General features: G+C 31.8%; 1 protein-coding gene across 1 annotated transcript; it reads right to left on the reverse strand.

The window, feature by feature from the left end:
* Positions 1-4993: 4993 nt before the first annotated feature.
* On the reverse strand, positions 4994-14026 carry LOC115976324 (beta-glucosidase 12-like). Its single transcript, XM_031097537.1, has 13 exons — positions 13794-14026; positions 13601-13670; positions 10373-10431; positions 9370-9445; positions 9130-9207; positions 8956-9043; positions 7744-7999; positions 7397-7512; positions 7066-7286; positions 6941-6972; positions 5684-5786; positions 5447-5555; positions 4994-5314 (listed from the first exon to the last, which is right to left on the reverse strand). Exons 1-13 carry the CDS (start codon positions 13947-13949, stop codon positions 5146-5148), a joined length of 1533 nt encoding a protein of 510 aa, XP_030953397.1. The 5' UTR covers positions 13950-14026; the 3' UTR covers positions 4994-5145.
* Positions 14027-15216: the final 1190 nt, after the last annotated feature.

Genomic DNA, 15216 nt, shown 5'->3' on the forward strand with positions numbered 1-15216 from the left:
TAGGATTGGGTATATTCCTTATATTTGTAACCTCAATCTTTCTTAGTAGATTCTTAAAGTTGATGGTTGCCATAAACCACTCATGGGGTTTTTTGCTTTAGGGTTTTCCTTATTATGACCATATCTTTGTGTCTTGAAATTTACTTTTCCATTGCATGAAATTGAGTTTGGCGATATGATTGTGCCTAATACAATATAATTGCATAGTTTAACTAATTTAATCAACATAGATAATTGATTAAAATTATTTGGGGTCAACACTTTCAACCCAACAGCTAGTATCATAACTTTATGTGACCATAATTGGATTGTTCAAAAGTGAAAGTTCAAATAGTGTGTAAAACACTAATGAATATTTATGTAAGGTTGAATTTTATCAACCATCTTGTTGGCTTTATTCCGTGCCAAATTTGCTTGTATTTTAGCAATTAGTAACCCTGTATTTAGGTGGGAATTATGTAAGGGTAGTGAGTGAGAGAGTGTGAAGAAATGCTCAAGATTGTGCAAGGATGTAGAGACTCGCAGGTGACTCGCGACTAGCAAGCTGCCAAAGTTGGCACACGTGTGGAGCATGCAGGGAAGCTGAAGAGTCATGCCAGCTGTTGTACTATAGGATAAAAGTCCCAGGCTGGCCAGGTCGTTAGCTTGCGGCTTGAACTCACAACTCAGCCCAGTCGCGAGGTCAAGTCGCTAGACCACCCTGTTTGGAAAAACCTAACTTTTCACATTCCTTCTCACCCTACTATATATAGACCCTTATAGCCACGATATTCATAGAGCTTTTAGAGAGAATTTTGAGAGAGAAACTCTAGAGAAAAACAAGATTGATTCATCCACAATCTTCACATAGAGACTCTTCAAATTCCTCTACTCTTTTCCTTTCCATTGTCAAATCCTTGAAAGGTACATTACCAAAACCTTTTCTCACCATACCCATATCTGTGAGAAGACCATTTGGTATTTGGGAAGCAGCTAAGATGGGACCAATCTCATATTAGTTAATGCTATGGTCAAGTAGTAGAATCCGGTAAGTTAAAGAAGAAATAGGTTCGGCGTAACCTCGTTGGAGTAGGAGCTTAGAGGGCTTAGGTACATTGGGTAGATTAGGCTTGGAGGGTCTTTTGCTATTCATGTATCCCAACTACATTCTTTAGTGGATTGTTTACCACTTGGAGGGCAGCAGAGAGGTTTTATGCCGAGGGCTTCGGTTTCCTCTTCGATAACACATCAAGTGTTGTCCTTGTGTTTGCATCTCTCTTTCCTTAATCTTTTCCATTTAATTTTTGCTGTGAATGTGATTTTATTTTGTTTAGATTGTTTATCAATTCTATTTTAAGTTTATGTTCATATTTCGCACATTAATTGTTTGACATTAAGCTTGAATTGATAATTTGTAAATTAGGGGGTCTAAACGTTCATAGTGTTTTATACACTAATTGAACTTTCAGTTTAGACCCCCAATTTCAAATTTATCCAACACAAGCTTATACCCAAACAATAGATGTGCGGAATAATAAGTACAAGCAAAAACTCAAACAAATAAACAACTCTACAACATAATTAATCACAACATAGCAACAATTAAAGTTAGAGAGTAAGGCTTAGAGAGATGCAAATACAAGGATAACACCGGCACATGTTATCAAAGAGGAAACCGAAGAACTCGACGAAAAACCTCTCTGCCGCCCTCCAAGCGGTAAAATGATCCACTAAAGAATAAAGTTAGGATACGCAAATAGAAATAGACCCTCCAAGTCTAATCTACCCAATGCACCTAAGTTCTCCAAACTTCTTGCTCCAACAAGGTTAAGCCTAACTGTGTCTTCTTTAGTTTTCCAGATCCCGCAATAAGCTCATTGCATCAACCAAGTAAATTGGTCATTTCTAAACTGCTTCCCAAGTACCAAAATTCCTCCTCACTAATATGTGTATGGTGAGATAAGGATATTGGCTAATAAACCTCTCAAGGGTATGTCAATGAAGAGGGTGAGAGTAGAGGAATTTGAAAAATCAAATGTCTAAGATTGTGGATGAGTCAATTATGGTTTTCTTTAGGGTTTCTTTTTCAAAATTCTTTTTGGAAACTCTACACATTTTGTGGGTATAAGGGTATTTATAGTAGTGTACATGAGAAATGTGAAAGGTCATTTTTCTACAAAACATGGCATTCTGGTGACTCACTCTCGTGACTAAAATGAGTCACAAGTTTGAGTTGTGAGTTAACTGTCAGGCTAGACTGTACTTTTTATCCTATAGTGCTCCAGCTGTCATGATCCTTCAGCTTCCTGCATACTTCACACGTGTGACATTTTGGCGAGTTGTCAGTCGCGAGAAACCTCCAAATGCACATACACTTGAATTTCTTCACACTTTCTCACACATAACCCTTACATAATTCCCACCTAAATACAGGGTATCTAATTGTTGAAATACAAGCAAATTTGGCACAAAATAAAGCCATCACATGATTGAATAAATTCAACCTTATAAAAAGAAAGTACATTCTCACTAATATAAATTAGTGAGTTATGGTACTTTTTCTTTGTGTATAATAGAAGGTCTCATATTCCTCTCTCTTTTTTTCTACAAAAAAAAAAAAAAAAAAAAAAAAAAAAAAAAAAAAAAAAGACAAAGCCAATCTGAAGCCTCCTGAAAATGTCATTTTCAAGAAAAATGGAATTTGTTATAAGAATATCAAAGAAATGTTCCAAAAAAACATAATTACAATTTGTGAAGTGTCATTTTCAAGAAAAATGGAATTTGTTATAAGAATATCAAAGAAATGTTCCAAAAAAACATAATTACAATTTGTGAAGTGCCACTACTATTTTTGTTAGCCAACATCGAATGAGAGAAAAGAGAATAATGCTTTCCAATAGTTCAAATATATTTTCTAGCCAACATCTAATTAGAGAAAAGAGAACGATGCTCTCCAATAGTACATATGTTTTTTTTGTAGGGTGAAATTTATCTATTTTAGATTCTAAATAACTTTCAATAAATATCTCTTATACATGAAACCAAATGCAAAGTAAACCAACCAAGCGCTTTACGAATTTTTAATACCCATGTCAACGACATATATAATAATAGTAATAATAATAATTTATATCTATACAATATCTAATAGCTAAAGTGTAGCATTGCCATTTATAATTACTACGTACACTCTTATTGAGTTATTTTAGTGTAATATTTTGGTTTACTTCAGTACAATTTAAACAATTAACGAATCTTTTGTAAGGAGTATTAGAAACAAATTTCAACCAAAATTTTATATTATCTACAAAATACCCTCGCTTTATTTAATGATTAAATATAAATTGCATTATGTTTTCTTGAAAGAAAAAAAAAATTACAGAATTTAAAACATTCTCAAATAATAAATATAGATAGCTTAGTTTAGAAATTTTAATATATTGTATTAGCAATACTTTGTGTAAGGTTGAATTTTATCAACCATCTTATTGGCTTTATTCCGTGCCAAATTTGCTTGTATTTTAGCAATTAGTAACCCTGTATTTAGGTGGGAATCATGTAAGGGTAGTGAGTGAGGGAGTGTGAAGAAATGCTCAAGATTGTGCAAGGATGCAGAGGCTCGCGGCTAGAACTTGTGGGTGACTCGCGACTGGCAAGCCGCCAAAGTTGGCACACGTGTGAAGCATGTAGGGGAGCTGAAAAGTCATGCCAACTGTTGCACTATAGGACAAAAGTCCTAGATTGGCTAGGCCGTTAGCTCGTGGCTTGAACTCATGACTCAACCCAGTCGCAAGGCCAAGTCGCCAGACCACCCTGTTTGGGAAAAACTGACTTTTTGCATTCCTTCTCACCTTACTATATATAGACCCTTACACCCACAAAATGTAGAGAGTTTCCAGAGAGAATTTTGAGAGAAAAACCCTAAAGAAAAACAAGATTGATTCATCTACAATCTTTACATAGAAACTCTTCAAATTCCTCTACTCTCTTCCTCTCCATTGTCAAATCCTTGAGAGGTACATTACCAAAACATTTTCTCACCATACCCATATCTGTGAGAAGGCCATTTGGTATTTGAGAAGCAGTTAAGAAGGGACCAATTTCATAATGGTTGATGTTATGGTCAAGTAGCGGAATCCGATAAGCTAAAGAAAAAATAGGTTCGGTGTAACCTCGTTGGAGTAAGAGCTTGGAGGGCTTAGGTACATTGGGTAGATTAGGTTTGAAGGGTCTTCTGCTGTTCATCTATTCCAACTACATTCTTTAGTGGATTGTTTACCGCTTGGAGGGCGGCGGAGAGGTTTTATGCCAAGGGTTTCGGTTTCCTCTTCGATAACATATTGTGTGTTGTCCTTGTGTTTGCATCTCTCTTTCCTTAATCTTTTTCATTTAATTTCTGCTGTGGATATGAATTTATTTGGTTTAAATTGTTTATCAATTTTGTTTTAAGCTTATGTTCATATTCCGCACATTAATTGTTTGACATTAAGCTTGAATTGGTAATTTGTAAATTGAGGATCTAAACGTTCATAGTGCTTTATACATTATTTGAACTTTCACTTTGGTAGAAAAATATTTCCATTATTTTAATATAATAGGGATTCGAAACTATCACTTATAAATATGAGAGGGATTGGGCCTAAAGCTTCTCAACCTACAAACATTATAATGTCAACTAAGCTTAATTGATGTATTCAACACTAAAGGATTCTTTTTGGGATCGAGTGCTATCTGCAAAATATGACCCATGTCATGTGATTCAAACCATAACCAAGTACTGGCTATGTACTAGGTCTTCTTTGTAGTTAGACAACAATTAAGGCCGGGCGGCCTATTTTTATTGAAGCAGCCAGATGAATGATTCACAAAGATTCTAAATTATGCTTTTGGGCCTCAAATTAGACTGCATTCGGTAACTACATGGATTCGCCCAAGGGGGAAATCAAACATATTATATATATATATATATATATATATATATATATATATAAAGGAAGCATTCCAGTTTGTAATAGTGGCGTTAATTTAATTTTATTTAATTTATTGAAGACATATTAATTGCATACAGTATTTAGAATAGAGAAGAAATGATCTTCAAGTCTATCTTTTGAGATGGCATATTGCTACCATATAGTTCAACATGAGCATAGTCATAAATTTGTCGTCTTATTTCTTGAGGAATTTTTTAAACCAATGTGCAGACAACTTCGGATATCTTTTCAAATCATGTTCATAGTCTACATAGACAATGCCAAACCGAACGGTGAAAGCTGCACCCCATTCAAAGTTGTCCAAAAATGACCATGCAAAATATCCCTGTACATTAACACCATCCCTACATCGAAAAATGGATCAATTGCACTTTAAACACAACAATTTTCATAATTGTTAATACGACATATTGATATTAGTAGTAATAAAGTCATATTAGTATTAGATCTGAAAGAGAGAGGTCTTCTCTACTTACTTGATAGACCTAAGCAGATACTGAAAATGTTGATAGTGATAATCAATTCTATAGCTGTCATCTAGGGCTTCCTTAAGCGGCAATGAAGCATTATTGAACTCATTAGTTCCTATAATATAGAGGCAGATTTTTAGATTCAAATGTAAATCAAACTATCATTCGTTTCAAATTTTATATCTCTGTGGCCAGCATCATGACTTTATGCGACCATAAGCGAAAAGTTCAAAAGAAAATTACCATTCTCGGTAATAAAAATTAGCGGGTTATGGTACTTTTTCTTTATGTATAATAGAATGTCTCGAAGTCCTCTTGGATAGACATAGATCCAATCTGAAGCAGCCTGAAATGTCATTACAATGAAAGAGTTTAAATTCAATAAAGATTCTGTATAAAACTCTCTCTTTATACCCTCTAATGTAATGATGCTATATCATTTTTTTTTCTTTTACAAATGGGAGAACAGGGGATATCACGCACAATAACAAATTAACAACTTAAAATCCTATTCATCTTGATTGTTCAGTTTTTAGACTAAAATAAAAAAAGACAAGAAAGAATCAGGTAAAACCCCAACGCCATAGAAGCCATCAGAGAACTGAGAGATTCCCAAAAGCTCCAGAGTTATCATGAATTAATGTCTTTTCAGATCATCAAAAAAAAAAAAAAATGAAAAGGCTTTTTATATTTCTTTGCATGTTACTGTGTCTATTTTTAGCACTAATGAAAAGACGTTAATTTATGTAAATATCAAAATCTAGAGCTTTAGAGAATTTCTGGCGGCTTATCCTACTAGTTGGTGTTCCCGGTTTAGTTCTCCAATTATATTTCTACAGCATTGGGTTGTTTTTGGTTTTTCCTTTTTTTTTTTTATTATTATTTTTTTTTTCTGGGTTGTAATTTGTAAGTGTTTGTGGTATTTCAAATTCTTCCATTTTTTTTTTTAATAAAATTTGATGTGCCATTATATTATTAGAGGGTGTAAAAGGAGGTTTTAAACCAAATCCTTATTGATTTTTTTTTTTGAGAAAGAAATCCTTACTGAATTTAAACACTTAAATAAAATGAAGTTTGTTATAAGAATATCCAACAAGGGTTCCAAAAATATATATACTACAATTTTTGAAGTGTTATAACCTACAAGTATAATTTTTTGAATTATTTAGAGTATGATTTCTTGTTACTTTTATAATTTTTGGACTTCCTTAGAATTTGATTTCACTTCTTTGTCATCAAATTGTTTATGGACTTTTCTAATCAAACTGAAATCAATATAAGATAATTTCCTATTAATGATCTATTTTAGAAATTTTTTTATTTGGAAACAATTTCTAAGTTGGATTACCAAGTTCCTTCTCGTCTTGATTCTCAAAAAATAAAAAATAAAAAGTTCCTTCTCTCTCTCTCTCTCTCTCTCTCTTCCTTCTTTTTAATTCAAATACTTTTAACTATCTTAAGATCTATATCAATCTTATGTATATTCAATTTCATACATACCCTTGGTCCGATGGGGATCCCATTGCGAAAAGCTACCACAACAAAAGAAAAAAACATAGTCTTGTTAGTACTTATGAGTTAAATAAGAAAATCAAAATCACGGCTCCAAATGTTTGAGTTCATACGAGAAGTATCAGCATGAGAATCTGTCAAGTAACTGCTTGCGTTTCCAGGATTGCGGCGATGTGAATTGGAAGCATATTTAGAACTATAGTAGTTTAGCCCCAGAAAATCCAATGACCCTTTTACTAGCTCGGATTGTTCTTTCGTGAATTTGGGTAACCGGTCACCAACAAGAGCTCGCATACTATGTGGATAGTCACCAGTGCTTAGGGGATCCATAAACCTGTCACAAACAACGAAAATTTAAGTCTGTTTTTCTATTCTTTGTAAATAACTAGCAAATTGTGCAATAGATGTCCAAAAGAAAGAGTCATGTAGTTTTAGTATACTTACCATCCTAACTTGAAATCAAGGGATCTTTGCGCAGCTTCACGGTCGTGCGTTGAGTTAGAGAATGGTACATACCAGTTTGAATTTAGGGATATACCCATAATGCCTTTTTGTATTTTCTGCACATAGCGAAAAACAAGTTTAACTTGCAAATTTATCTAAGTTTATCTTCACTGCAAATTTGTAAATGAAGTACCGTATATTGTCTTGTATCAAGTGCAAGGCAACCTCTGAATCAGAGTCTCAAAAAAAAAGGAGGGTGCAAGGCAACCATATCTATTGAATGAAGTACAATTTTCAAGCAAAAAAAGGGTAGTAAAATAAGCATAAAATAATTTGGTGCATCGAACCTGATACTTTTTTCTGTACACTTCAACAGCGGATGCATGAGCAAGAATCTCATGATGTGCCGCCAAATACGGCTCTGTCCCCGAATCTCCAGCGGTACAATTTAACTTTTGCCAACTAGAACACCGAGCCGGTGCTATAAGCCCATCAGCATAACCACCAGAGGCTTGGCTCAGTGGTTCATTTAGTGTGATCCAATGCTTGACACGATCACCAAATTCTTTAAAGCAAAGCTCAGCATAATCCCGAAAATCATCCCTAAACATATACATGCAAAACTTTCCCAACTTTTAATAATTGACATTACAGTAATTAATTTTTCATTTGTACATAGCACGTTATTTATAGCAAGATTCAGTTATAGATCTAGAAGGCCTATCCATCCAAATAGCAAAAAGCTCTTTAATTTTTTTTTTTTTTTCCTTTTATTCAATGGCTGCGGAAAGGGAGAATTGAACCTAAATGTCTCCAATCTTTAATGAAAATACTAGGAGGTGTCAACCAGTTGATCCATAAAAGTCATGACAGCAAAAAGCTTTTATATAGATTAAAATTTTTCTTTGTTGGTGTAATACATTTGTGAATGGATAATAATAATAATACTAAGTGATTGATATATATAGTGACTATCTTAGAAATTAACGGAACACTTTCTAACTTTTACTAATTTTCAATTCAATCTTGTAAATTTCATGTTTCTCATTTCAATTTTCAATCGTTCATCTTTAATATACTTTCAATTTAGTCATTCAATCTAATTTTGTCCAATCTTCATTTTCCAAAAAGATGTCATTTTAGTGGAGCAAATTCGACAGAAGGTTTATATACTTACATTGGGAACAAAAAGAAGTCAAATAACTCATTATTGGACTATATTAAAGACAAGAGGCAGTGAAACGTCTTATTGAAATTGTAGGTTAATATTACCTTAATGCATTACATCATGATCTTACATTAAAAAAAAATCATTGATAAATTCTTAACAAATGATATCAAACCAAATAATTCTGTAAGGCAACGAGTTAGCAACTTCACAAATAAGTCATTAATTAAAAATAATAATAATCAAAATGGCCCCCCTTTGATTCCTTATCTTCAAAATGAGTCATCAGTTTAAATTTTAAACATCATAATCACAATGAAATTTGTGAAAGTATACTAATTAGAATTTAGATGAATAAAATAGTCAATCATGATGTAAATTAACCACTTACACAAAATGAGGACTCAAAAAACCACCATACTCATCTTCCAATGCCTGGGGAAGATCCCAGTGGTAGAGAGTCACAAAGGGTTGTATGCCTGCATTCAATTGTAGCAAACAACAGTGAATTAATAGTGCATGATAAGTTGATGACAAGTGATGGAATTTAAGAATTATTCATGACCATTGGCTAGGAGCTTGTTGATTAGATTGTTGTAGTATTTGATTCCTGCCCTATTCACACCTCCAGATAGTTTTCCTTCTGAAATTAATTCCAAAAATGAGATTATCAGGAACATAATTTGGTCACAAAACAATAGCCATTCTATTTCATCTAAGATGAGTACTTGATGTACCCATTTTTTATGTCCTTGTCATTGGATGGGTCTAACCTTTTAAGGGATTATGAAAAGGATAATCTTACTTGGCAATACTCGAGACCATGAGATTGAGAATCTGTATCCATCTAAGCCAATCTTTTTCATAAGTCGAACATCTCCCTACAATGTATAAACACAAAGAATATTATTGGAAAATTTCGAACTAAGGATTTCTTATGTTTTGATTGTCTTGTAAACTATTAGATATACTCAATAATTAGGAAAAATCATGTGGAAAACATAATTGAACACTAAAAATGTGAAAAAAGAAGAAGTAAAAACATGAGTTAAATAACAGCTAATTAGGAGCTAACATGTTTGTGTGTGTGTGTATACATACACTCCTCTTCCTTGAGGTTTGCGTAACATTCCATCCCAAACTTGAAGGGAAAAAACACTTCCCTCCCTTGAAATTCGAAAAAATTAATACTCGCCCCTTTTGTTTATATTAGTAATGAAATATTCAATTTATTTTTTAAAAAAATATCATTACAAAAGTTTAACCTTGGTTAGTTAAAAAATTTTAATAAATTAATAAGAAGAAAATGTAAAATTTATCTAGTACCAAAACATTAATCCATAACCTGTTGAAAAAGGGCAAAAAAGTTAAATTCACAATTTATATTTTAAAAACATTTTAATTAAGAAATAAGATAATTTTGGAAATCTTCTCTTAAGTAAAAGGCAGGTTAGTATACAATATTTTTATTATTTATTTAATAAATTTTAATTAATCAGATGTCAATGAGGGAAAGTGTTTTTATCCTTCAACTTTGGAGTGGAGTGTCATTTTCCAAAACATAAGGGAGGAAAATGTAATTAGCCCTAAATATAAATATATAACTTATGGAGAGACGATGACGAGGAGATATTACCCCCCTAGTCCTAAAAAAGTTTCAAAGTACTAGTTTCTGCAAAACTCCTATTAAATGCTTTTTCCTATAAAGAAAACAAAATTGTGCTACAAGATTCTTGGTAATTTTGAGCTCATTAATATGAGTGGTTTTCTTTCCAACTTTTCTTATGAACAGGGATCAACATATTTACCTTGTAGCGATGATATTGATCGACAGCTACGTCTCCATTGCTTCTATTCTTTATCCTTTCTGCAATTTCATTGAAGGGATTTTTTTTTTTCCTTTTACTATTTAAGAACTTGTAATTAGAGGCATAATAAAAATTGAACTAGTACTTAAAACACCCAACCATAACATATATACAACTTATTTCTAGTTTGGAGGTCAGTTATGGAAGAAAGGAAGGAACAGGGGGAAAACTGAAGAAAAATAAATACCAATGAAAGTTAACTATTTACATTGTCGTTGTTGTGATTTTTTTTTTTTTTTTTTTTTTGTTCTTTTTAAATATCAATTGGGGAGAAGTATTCTCAAACTCCACCGTAGATTTTGTTAAAACCAACTAAAGGGTGTAGAATCTGTAGATAATGTTAGGACATTAATATTTAAATAAACACTAATATTAATACTTTTGATATTTATTTAACTTATTAATATTGTAGTAAAATATAAATAACTATTGAGCAAGACTTAGGTATATAGTACTTAAGTACTATTCCTTAAGTTCCTCTCTTAAGATTCTGCCATGTGACTTTTTTTCGTGAATGGAAGTGTATTTTTTAAGTTAAGTAACCACATGACAGAATCTTAAGAGGAGAATATAAGGAACAACACATAAGTTATTGTATATAAGTTTTGTCAATAACTTATTGTTAAATTTTTTTAACAATATTTAATTATACATTTTTAATATTTTTTGATATTTATTTAACATACTAATAATGTAGCAAAATCTAGTAAATTAATCCACAATAAGTTTGATAAATTTACCATTCCACAGTAAGAAACTGAGTCCCCTTATTTATATATATATATATATATATATATATATTAAGAGAGAGAGAGAGAGAGAGAGAGAGAGAGAGAGAGAACTTTTTTTCACTAACAACAGCGTCCAATTTCATGCGACACTAGCTAGTTACTCTATTCAAAAATTCCACATTTACAACTCATACGCTAGTCTTGGGCCTCTTTTTTTTTTTTTTTTTTTTTTTTTTTTTTTTTTTTTTTTTTTTTTTTTTTTTTTTCGAAATACTGAAGTTTTATTACGAGCTAGCAAAACTTATTACATCATGGGCAAGAGCTTGCTCAAGAAAGCAAGGGTCCTCCTCAATCCAAGTAACAAAATCAACAACGCCCAAAGTGTGTTTAGCTAAAAGGTGGGCTGGTTTGTTATTCTGTCTCCTAACGTGGGAAAACTCTACCCCACAAAAATCTTTACTCAGTTCTTGGGCCTCTTGGCTTACAAAGTCTTGGGCCTCTTGGCTTACTAATGTATCCAAAAAAACAAAAGAAAAAGGCATTCCATTACTAAATTAGACTATAAGTTCCCATAAAAAAAATTAGACTATTCATAGACTAATAAAGACAAATTGAAACATCGGTTACTACACATAAACCACCATAAACAATTTTTTTATTTGATAATTTCATAGTTGGGAACTTGGGTAGAGAGAATTTGAATTTTGAATATCTCAGTGGAAATATTAGTAAATATTAACTAACTGAGCTACAAGATTCTTGACTAAATACACGACACTATGATCCTCCCAATTGAAAATGAATATTTTATGGTTCAATTTAAATATTACACATTTAAAGGAGGCTACCATCCAAACCTAATGCCTTGTCAATAATTACAACGCTCAATGCCTTATTTTCCTAGTTCTTCAATGGAAAGAAGGTTAATTTAATTACTATTTATGACATGTTCATGGTTTGGCCTTATTTTGGTTTGTTTCGATGGAAAACCTTGTGCAAAGATATTTTTCTATTTTTTCTAGTGTTTGGTAGTGTATAAAAAATGAGTAAAAAAAAACTATTTTTAGTTAACATAAAATGTATGGCTTATTTTTAGAAATTATTTTCTACTAAATTTTTTTGGAAAACAACTCTATCTCATAATAAGCTAAATAAAGGAAGTTAGGAAATTATTTTTTAACTCATTTAAAGTTGTTGCCAAACCTAGAGAACTGAGATAGTTTTATATTAAATGCTTTTTGGAAAATGTTGGAAAACATAGCTTAAACAAAGCATTAGTATGTCATTTAATGTAGTTTTTTTTTTTTTTTGGGGTAATTTTCCAATACAGTAGGCCTCCAGACGGACCTTTACAATACTAATTTGGCCTACAGGTTTTCACAATATACCAAAACTCTATCAAGCAAGAGTGTATTTTCTAGCCTCCAAGAGCTGGTTTGGCAAAAAATTGTCAAGGCCAGAGTAAAACAGGAAGAAGTAAAAAGAATTTTATAATGCTACTGCTTGTACAGAGAATTGAGAAGCTAGTTTGCTTAATTGGTCCTAATAATACCACATGCTTTGATTTAAATCTGGTTAATCTCCTGAAATCCTTATAATTATCTCAATTTTTCTGCCTTATATCAACATGCACAGTGTTTTTTTTTTTTTTTTTTTTTGGTTCTTGAGGTAAGAAAAACGATCTTCATTTGAATTGGTCCAAATGGATCAATTTTGACAATAATATGATTAATGAGTCTAAGACAAATTCAAAAACTGCGATTAATGAGTCCAATTCAAATTTAAATACAGCTGAAAATAGGCCAACAAATTCAAATACAGAAAAATTCAAATATCTCTCCAAACCATCGTTATAATTCAATTATTTAATTTGAAACAGCAATACATCCCTTCAGTTTAGTTGATTTGTTATAATTGTAAATCCCTACAAATTTAGCTGATTTGATGTAGGAAAATGATAGGGATTTTACAGGTTTTACTACATAAAATTTATCAATGGATGTTATAATATATGTGATTAGTGGACTTCAATCACCTAATAAATAAATGTTTGAAAAATGTTTTGGTAATTGGTGACACATAAGTTTGTAAGTTTTATTCAGTAAAAGTTGCAGTATCCCTGATACTACTTTTGTTGTAATTGTAAATCCCTACCATTTAGGGAATTGTGTCTCTAATCTTTAATTTACAATTTCATAACAAAGCCAAGGAGGCAGGTTGTTATGAATTTTCTCACCTGGGTCTACCATTTACATAACTTTATTACTTATCATTATTTTATATGACAGAATTGCATAATTTTATATTCCTTTAAATTTAATAATAATGATTCATAAATCTAGATGTGTATAGAATATTATAGACTATCATGTTATATGTTATTCAAAATTTTAAATAACATTACATTCTATACATTGTTGGAGAGAGAGAAAGAGACCTGGATGTTCATGAGTGTAAGTGTCCCATATACTTGGTCCTTTACCATCTTCAAATGCTGCACCTTCATACTGGAAATTTGAAGGAACACACGTGCACAAAATATTATTATTGATCTTATGTTTGACATCTCTGGGCATTTGCTGTAAAAACTATGATACAAATTAACATAGAAGAAATTGAGACTTAGTTACCTGATAAGCCGCTGTTGCTGTCCCAAAAATAAAACCTTTGGGAAAACTGGTTCGGTTGAGTGAAGCAGTGTCATGACTTTGTGAAACAGCAATGCCATTAGTCAATAAGCCAAGAAGAACTAAGAGGCCTATCGCTGGATAGCCTTGAGATGCCATAATTGATTATGCGTTTTCTTTTTTTCTTTTTTGTGTGTAATCTGGTGGTTTTTATAGAGGAGCACTACATAATCTTATCTATTTAGAGAAGGATAAAAATAGAGATAAAAAAAAAGTGGAAAAAGGACAGGCAATATGTTAGTCATCGTAGCTGTCCTTCAACTGATTGTTTGACGATGTCAGTAGATTGGTAGATATCCACCAAAACAGATTCTTCCCTGTATTGATTGATTAATTAGTCTGTTCAAAGACTTTTGACGAGAGACATATTATTTTCACAATATTTTCACGCATGTTGCGCATACTTAGAAACTCTTCTATTTGTTATTAAATTCATATTTTAAGAATTCTATCATTGAATCACATGTTCTATACATGCTTAACATATATATTAATTTTCATGTCAATCAGATGTTATTTATCATGTAATCAATAAACTCATTTTTTATGAATTATTTTAAACTATAAAAACTTGAATTTAAACAATTAATTGATAACATGACTATTGATATTTAATTATCGTTAAATTTAACAAGCATAGATTTGTCAAAATTCTTATCTACTAATAAGTTATTAAATGGTATAATATCATTTAGAGTCACGCCAGGTGTTACTTGAATCCAACTTATATTTTAAAATGCAATAGAGAATCATTTCCCAAAAAAGAAAAAAAGAAAAGAAAGATAGAGCACTGTAACAAGTTCAGAATAGAGAGACTCAGGGAAGTGGACCTGTTGTCCTTGAGAGAGTAATGTTGCAACAGAGATAGCAGCAGTAAGTCTTCCTTTCAAAGAAAAGCCATCTAACGATGTCGTTCTACATTAATCTACACGTGACAGCACTTAATCCCAAGATTGGCGCGTGTGTAACTTTATCAAACCTGTGTGAGTTGTATTATATAAAGAGAAGTTTTTATTTTTTATTTTTGCCAAGATTAGTCTATATATATATATATATATATAATTACTCCATATACTATAAAACGGAAACTATAAAACCGAAGTCTCTAACTCTTTTTTTTTTACTTCGTGAAGCTTGCCACAGGTTTGGAGCTCTCACATTTTTTCATGTTAATACTATTTAAAACAAAAACAAAAACAAAAACAAAAAATCACACTTTTTCTCCACCCAATACTTCTTCTAAAAACTAAAACTAGACCCCGATGAAAGAAAAAAGAAAAAAGAAAAAAGAAAAAAAAAAAACTCTCTTACCGATCTCCTTCTCCCTCCCCCAAAAAACCTCATCAACTCTCCCTTCCTTTCATCC

This window comes from Quercus lobata, chromosome 1 (assembly GCF_001633185.2).
Source record: "Quercus lobata isolate SW786 chromosome 1, ValleyOak3.0 Primary Assembly, whole genome shotgun sequence".
NCBI classification, from domain to species: Eukaryota; Viridiplantae; Streptophyta; class Magnoliopsida; order Fagales; family Fagaceae; genus Quercus; species Quercus lobata.